Source organism: Populus nigra, chromosome 4 (genome assembly GCF_951802175.1).
Source record: "Populus nigra chromosome 4, ddPopNigr1.1, whole genome shotgun sequence".
Lineage (NCBI taxonomy): Eukaryota > Viridiplantae > Streptophyta > Magnoliopsida > Malpighiales > Salicaceae > Populus > Populus nigra.
Window position 1 is genome coordinate 7,796,920 of NC_084855.1, and position 8,198 is coordinate 7,805,117.

The 8,198-nt window shown below is 36.8% G+C and overlaps 1 protein-coding gene across 3 annotated transcripts; it reads left to right on the forward strand.

Moving 5' to 3' along the window:
* LOC133691483 (probable ubiquitin-like-specific protease 2B) lies at positions 1 to 8,198 on the forward strand. 3 transcript variants are annotated; one of them, XM_062112005.1, is made up of 16 exons: positions 1 to 244; positions 548 to 873; positions 966 to 1,056; positions 1,175 to 1,224; positions 1,850 to 2,035; positions 2,115 to 2,190; positions 2,540 to 2,648; positions 3,060 to 3,119; positions 3,886 to 4,017; positions 4,274 to 4,474; positions 4,563 to 4,618; positions 4,692 to 4,785; positions 5,273 to 5,363; positions 6,046 to 6,165; positions 6,539 to 6,964; positions 7,119 to 8,198. In XM_062112005.1, the coding sequence occupies exons 1-16, from the start codon at positions 169 to 171 to the stop codon at positions 7,971 to 7,973; spliced, it is 2,949 nt and encodes a 982-aa protein (XP_061967989.1). In that variant the 5' UTR covers positions 1 to 168; the 3' UTR covers positions 7,974 to 8,198. The 3 variants fall into 3 exon arrangements, with proteins under 3 accessions (XP_061967989.1, XP_061967991.1, XP_061967992.1); XM_062112007.1 differs by having other exon boundaries at positions 7,122 to 8,198; XM_062112008.1 differs by having other exon boundaries at positions 1 to 232.

Here is an 8,198-nt window from a genome sequence, read left to right on the forward strand (position 1 = left end):
CCCTTTAATTTAATTGGCTTTGCAAAAATTAGGTCTCTCTTTGTTACAATAAATTAAAAATCCGTAACAACGCCTCATAAGCGAAGGGGTCTCGGAAAAATCTCTCTGATTAGCTGACTCCGTTATTGACTCACTCGCTATTGATAGCGATCTCTCCCGGCAGCGACGATGAAGAACGAACGAGAAGTCTTCGATTTCAAAGAAGAAAACGAGATAGCTGAATTAGCAGCTGGTAAAGTCTTAGGCAAGTTCAAAAACCCTAGTCTCGACAATCCCTTCATTTCCAAGTACCAGTTTCTCGAATGCTGTACTTGCAGCCACTTTTTATTTCCTTTTATGGAAAATTATAGTAAAAATCATGTAATTGAAGAAGAAATTAGTTTTGCCGTAGTACTAATATTCTAAATTGGGAGTTCGAATTATTTTGATTATTTAGGGATTTTTTTCTTTACTGATTGGAGTAAAAGTAGGATTTGCGCGTGTTTATAGTTTTAGGTGATTAATTTTAGGTTTGATATTACTGATTTTTGTTAACCGTGTGTTCCAGTTGCCCAGGAATGTGATGTTCCTGGAAAGGAATCCGGCAGTTTAGTTTGTGTAGATGCTGATGCTATTGGCTGTGATAATGCGGATACTTGTGTTCAGCCCGGAACTGTTAGAGACGACGTAATCACTGAACAAGGAAATTCTGGTTCTGATGCTGTTCCCCAACTCACTTCTTTAAGTCATGATCAAGGCTTTTGTTTTCGGGTCGATGATTTTGAGTCGAAAAGGCTTTTCAGTGAACACGAGACGATAATTTCATGCCATGAAGCACCTTTGCCTGGGGAAAGCCAATTAAACCGTGGTCTTAGAGACTCTCCACCGTCCAGTGTATGTTGGCTTCTCCTATGTCTGACGAGTTATGTTTTCAATCATGAAATTGATTATGAAGTCTTGCTTTGCTTTGTTTGAAAATTCTACAGAGTGAGGCTGATGATGGGCAATTAGATGTTGATGACCACATGGAGGATTGTTCTCCATCAAGCCCCACTCCTGATATTACAGAGGCTAGCGGTATTTTCTCATGATATCATTTACTGGATATTGTGCTATCTGTGGGGGTTTTCTTTTTCTTTCTTTCTTTTCCTTCTCTTCTTTTTCTAACTTACTGTGGTTTTCTGCGTGATTACAGTTATTTTAAATGGCCCCACACCAACCAATTGTTTCAGCTACGCAGAAGTGGTACAGAATTTTTTCTGTCATGAATTAATTAAGTTATATTGAATCAGGAACGAGACAGGTTTCTATCAAGTTTATCCTGTATTTGATATCCTGTATCATACTTGCTTTAAGGTGTTCGGTGACTTCAGTCACTTAGCAATTGCAGGTTTTCTGATTTTAGTCTGGCTTTCTAGGTTGTTATTCCTGTGTTGTTTTCTTGAATTAGCTTATATGTTCTCCAACCTCATACCAAGACTCCTATTTGAGTGTTATTTGTTAATTGAGTGTCTTGGACACTACAGGCTAATGCGTTTAGCTGCTAAAGGTTGAGATTACAAAGCTTTTTCCATGGCAATTCCACCTTTTTGGTAGTGCATCCAAGTTTTGTTTCTTCTTCTACTTGTTAAGCTATGCTAATTGCATTTTGTAAAAATGAATAACCAGTTAGTATTGAACCTCAGACATGTGCTTCATGTTTTAAAATCAATCAATCAATTCTTTTCATATTTGGTTTGGTGGGGATTTTTTTCCCCACTCATTTTATGTATGCTGTTCAATGAGCAAATGGCTACTGGCTCCGTTGTCTACATCTTTTTAGAAAGAATTTTCAAGATTAGTAATTATATGTTTTTTGTGTGATTTGCAGGGGGGGATTAATCTTCTTGTTGATTATGTTGTATACCGGGGTAAATATTGTTCTGGGTGTGTGATGACGTTTTCTTATGGTGGTGTTAAAATAAATGGTGCAACTGCACATGGAGACGAAGGAACCTTTGGCTTTGAAGCGGGAATTGATGACATTGTTAGCATTGAGTCTCAGAATCTTCAAAGAGTAAGTTTTAGCTACCTTATGGGAATATAACTTGTGCTATTTTAGCATGCCTAATAAGTTGTATTTTTTACGTGTTCAGTTTGGAACTGTAACAATTAAGCTCAACATACTTTCAAAGGATGCAGTACAAGCTGATACCACACATGGCATGTCAGGTTAGTAGCCTTGTAGTGGTTTGGTGCTTCATAATTTGTTTTCATATATTTTTGAATTTTATATAACTGTGTCTCAACATATTCATGAGCTCAATATTGAGGCAATTCACGGGAGCAGCCAAAAGTATTTTAAAGTTCCCCAGCTAATTGCTATTCTAGCATTACAGACACAATATATATGAACACAATATTGCAAATTTGTGAAATTGGTGATACATGTACAGTGGATTTGCCTCAATATTGAGTTCATTGATCTGATGAGCTGCAAATTTTTTTTTTTTGGTATGATTATATCTTGCACAACTAAAGTTCCTTGCTCTTAATTTGCTAATTTTATTTGTCGGTGTAGGTGTGGAGGAGTTGGAGGTTGCAGTTGTTGAGCCAAATTGGTCCAGGAAATGGGAAGAGATTTCATCTTTAAACTTGAAGTACTCAGCTCTACTGAGCGTTATACATGAGTAAGTTTGCTGAATTGCTGCCATCTGATGTTATTTGTTACTATTTAGCTTTCATCTAATTTTCTATGCTTCATGCTTAAATTACACTTGGAGGCTTGTGCCAATGCCTCCAATGAAGGTACTATTTTACCCATTAAGTAACTTCTTTTGCTTTCCATGTAGTGCCAGTTTATACTGGCTAAAAACTTGCTTGTTGCTTGGCCACAACTTTTGAGTACTTATCCATCCTGTTGGTATACTAAAAATTACTTAGCTCAAGGATAGAAAGATTTATGTTTGCTAAATGTTGAGGAAGGCTGGCTTGGCAGTCTCTTCTCTCTCTCCATGTTTTTTTTTGGTGAATTTTTATTTCTGCCCTGTTATTATATCATTTTACTTTTCTTGCCTTTTCTTTTCTCCATTTGCTTGCAGTATGGATATTGCAATGGATGGAGGAGTGGACATACTTCAACAGAGGCGTTATTTCCCGGGGTGAGTAATAGCCCCCTTAGTGTTGGGCAATGAAATGTATTTCTTGGTTCTCTTGCCACCCTGCTTCAATTCATCTGTTGGTTCCAGATTCCTTTGTGGTTTCATGTCTCTATATTCTCTACTTCACTTATGGATCAAACTGCATTAAAATTATGCAAAATTCATATCAATTACATCCTGGGGCTGTTTTTATTGTTTATAAAGGTAAATTAGGTATCATAGTTCTTGATCTTTCCTACCATCTTAAGATTCAGTCAAAGCAAATTCATCTTTGGTTTTGTGGGATAGATTTTCTATCTATTGCTGATGAACATATTAGTGTTAATCATTAAAGCAGTAGGTGAGTGGCCCTTGGGCTCAAGTGTTCTTTCTTCCTTTCTTCCACCATGTAAACATTTATTATTGTCCCAGAAGATTTACATGCAAGCTCCCCTCTTAACCTCCAAATGAAGTGTGCTTTGAGATATATGTTAATATGAAAACTGTATAAGAAAAATTTGACGGAATTTTCCATCTGAGTTTCATCCGCTTTGCATAATGTGCTTTTAGATGAAGGTTCTGGACTTCTATAATTTTGAAACCGATAATATTAGTTTTTATTCGTGTGCTTGTGCGCAGTGTGCATAGTCATTGATTTCTAATCCTCAGAGAAGATGTTCTTTGTCTCCTTTGCACCAGTGGGATATGTAAATCTTTTGCTGTTAGTACAAACACATATGCTGAAGTTGTTATAGTAAGTTACTGAATAATCTTGGCACTTACACAGTTTTGATGTGGAGTTTGAAGATGTTATATATCCAAAAGGGGATTCAGATGCAGTTTCCATTAGCAAGAGAGATGTTGATCTATTACAACCAGAGACTTTCATCAATGATACAATTATTGACTTTTACATTAAGTAAGTCCATGTTATGCAACGTTTTCATTTAGTTGCAACCAGTCCATTTCTAGTCCTTAGGATGTTAAGGTTGTGTCACATAACTTGTTTCTGGTGAGATAATTTTGAAAAGAACTGAGGATCGAGTTTTTACGTGCTTTTTTTTATTTATATATGCAACTCCATTACTATTTCATACTCCTACATCTGTTAGAATTTGCTATGGTTTTACAATAATGTGTTTTTTTTATGAAAAAAAAATATGATTGGGTCGCAGGTATTTGAAGAATCAGATTCCTCCTGAGGAAAAGCACAGATACCATTTTTTCAATAGTTTTTTCTTTAGGAAGCTTGCTGATCTAGACAAAGATCCATCCAGTGTGAAAGATGGCAGAGCTGCTTTTTTACGCGTTCATAAATGGACCAGAAAAGTGGATATATTTGGAAAAGATTACATTTTCATCCCTGTAAATTTCAAGTAAGAAAATAGTTAAAATAACACCTTTCTTTTACAATGTGATTTTATTCCTTTGCTAGTGTAATTTGTATGCATGTTTTAATTACAGTCTTCACTGGAGTTTATTAGTCATATGCCATCCTGGTGAAGTAGCTGGTGTGAAAGGTGAGTTCTTGGTGGAATGCATGATGTTGAGTGGTGATCAGCCTTGTGTTTATATGTTTGCATCAAATTTCAGATGAAGATACAGCAAAATCTGTCATAGTACCATGTATTTTGCACTTGGATTCTATCAAAGGAACTCATGCAGGTCTCAAAAATCTAGTTCAAAGGTATTACCTTTTATACTTGTTTGTACCTTTTTGTTTGACAACATATCTGCGCATGCATATTTCTGGACACACTAATGGGAAATGAAGAGGAACAACAATGGGAATTAGTATTTGATTATTTTGGAATTTCAATATAGTATGACTGCTAAAAAAATAGAGTAATCAAACTATATTGAAACTCCTGACAATCAAATAGTGATTCCCATTGTTGTCCATCTTCACTCCCCATCACACTGAAGGTGACATGTCGCTTCAATTTGTCAATTTGCCTGTCACGCATGGATAAACCATCATGTTTCCATGTTGATTATTTTTTCAACCGTCATCTTGCTCATGTATAACAATGCAAGTTTTATGGCACACATCTCTCTCTCTCTCCCATTCATTCTTTTTTATCCTTTTCCTTGATGACCTTCATTTTATTGTATAGTTTTCTGAAAGCAACCCCTTGTTATTTATATGTCACTTTCATTCACTGAAATGACAGTTATTTATGGGAAGAGTGGAAAGTGAGGCAGAAGGACACATCAGAAGACATGTCTTCAAAATTCTTGAATTTGCGGTTTGTCCCTCTTGAGGTATTTGCCTAGTCTTGGTTAATAAATTTAACTACTTCAGAGTGTATTACTGCAGAACAGTTCCAATAGAAGCTATCTTTTGTTATCTGGGCATATAGAGAAGGAAAAATGTGAAGGGAGTTTCAGGTCCTCTTTGCACATACATTATAGATCATGATCTCCCTTTAGTATGAATAGCTAAATCAGATGACCAACACTTTAAGCTTATGGAACTGTTTGTGTTATCTTAAATGGGATATGATATCTAGTAAATAGAGGAAAGTATTTTCATGGATTAAGTTTCATTCAGTTGAAGTTCTTTTCTAGCATTATATAAGGTGGCTTTTTTATGTTTAGAATCCACAATTCATCTATAAATGAAAATATCATTATGTGCAAATATAATCTGACTGCAACATGTTTTGGGATTTGTTTGCTTGCTCCTCATTTTCAAGTAAATCAGATCTCGTTGAAAGTTGTTGCCTAACGATATATTATTACTATGATGCTTAAAAATTCAATGAAGAAAAGGCAATTTTGTATTGCTTTTTGTGATAAGATAGTGTGTATTTGTGCAGTAATTTGCCGCATTGTTTTGTTATAAGCTTCGGCCTGTATGTTTTTTTCTGATGCATGGTTTTATGATCTGTTTGGGGTTTGTGTACTGTGATTGTTCTTACATTTTGTTCATGTGTCTTATCAGCTGCCACAGCAAGAAAATTCATTTGATTGTGGCTTGTTCCTGCTTCACTATCTGGAACTGTTTTTGGTAGAGGCGCCTGTGAATTTTAGCCCATTCAGAATAAACGAGTTCAATAAGTTTGTAAGTTCACCCCATCAGATGTTTCTCTGAAAGATATTGCATTTCTATTTTTCCAAAGCCAAGGGTCTGAACATGGTAGAAAGTTGCATTTTGAATTCTGCAAGATAGTGAACAGAAATCTTGGCAATTTATGGGAGTGAATCCTGGCAAACATGGGAGTTATATTGCCCCTAAACGTTGAACTATGCTGATAATTAACCCTTTTTTTGTTAATTTATGTAGCAAAGCACCCTGAAGGCCTGAACATTTTTATTTTAGACAGCTGTTTTACTTGAATATTGATACTGTAATTGATTATTTGTTTGTTCAGCCTTTCATATGTTTAGTCGCACACAGTTACTTTTCTTTTCTTGATTTTTCCTTGAATGAACAGCTTAATGGGGACTGGTTTCCCCCTGCTGAAGCTTCTCTCAAGCGTACTCTTATCCAGAGGCTAATTTCGGAGCTTCTTCAAAATCGTTCTCGGGAAGTTTCTTCTGGTGGTTGCTGCAATGAACCTCAGTCTGATTTTTCAGAAATGAATGGGAAAGAATCTGGATTGGGGCTTGTTTCAGAGAGATGCACACCTGCTGGAGCTTGTCATGTTAATTTATCAAGTTCTGATCCTGGCCAGGGCATTGAAATTACTCTATTGGAAGCATCTTCTGTGAGGAATTCTCATTGTGTTGATGATTCTGGCTTAGTTCTCAGGGAATTTTTTGAGCCAGGAGTTGCTGCTGGATCATTACTTACACAGTGTCCATCCTTTGACCAGTCATCGTCTTATTTCCACCTTAATGATACTATGTCACAGATAGAGGTATTGACCTTATCAATTATTCTAGCTAAATGGTTTCGTAGGCATGCAATTTACAGTGCTTTCTTTTTGTTAGTTGAAACTTGAAAGTGGTAAAAGAGGTCCGCCAATGGTCTCTTTTGATTTTTTATGCTTGACACTTTTTTTGGTTTTGCAGCAGGATGATACAGAAACTGGCGAGCAGTTTGTGTATTTCTCTTCTGGAGAGGCTGTTTTTCAGCAAATTGCAGGAATACCTCCTCAGGATGGTTCTTCTATATCATGTTCTTTTAGAGGCTTTGGGGCTGATGATTCCTGGAATCCAGGGATTTCTTTGCAAGCAGAGGACAATGGTTCATCTTCAGAAACATCAGACTGTGCCTCTGATGATTCAGATGTAGGAATCATTGAAAATTGTCCAGTTAAGGAAGATGTAGGTCTATGTCAGAAAGAGAAATCTGATCAACAAACATCTTCTTTGAAGGAAAACATGGAGTGTTTGACAACAAGCCATGCTGCTGCCTCTAGTGAGATGCTTGAGAATCCTGCCTTTGGAGATATACAAAACCTTGAAGGTAGTGAGGACACTCACAGGATTGATGATGGCAATGAGAATGTCAGCCTCGCCTCTTGTCAGGGAAATTTCTCAGCACCACTGCAAGAGGACAACAACTTAGTAGAGAATGTGGCAGAGGTCACTCAGGATGATATGCAAACAATTGAAGGTACACATAACCTTGAAGGTATTGATGACACTGACAGGATTGGTCATGGCAATGAGAATGGTAACCTTGCCTCGTGTCAGGAAAATTTATCTGCATCATTGCAAGAAGACCATGCTTTGTTAGGGAATGGATTACATCAAGATTTGCAAAAGACTGAGGCCACAGAGAATGATATGCAAATGTTTGGTGATCATGTGATATTAGTAGAATCAGATGAACAGCAAGCTGCAAAGAGGCCCAGGCTTAGCCCTCCGCATGAAGTTAATGGAGAAATCACCAGAAGCCTGTCAAAGGATCTGAATTTGTAATTTAGACTGGAGATGGGAATTTCCCACTTATTTTGTTCACATATAATTGTTTCCCGGGATCTCACTAGATGTTGATGAATCAATCTGTGAATAGCGTGTCACGTCTCTGTATTGACAATAACTGGTGGACGGCTGTAGGAAAATTGTTTAGGTGCAGTTGCTGGAAGTTCTATATTGAGGCCTGCCAAGCAAATATATAATCGAGCATATCTATATTTGCGGGCA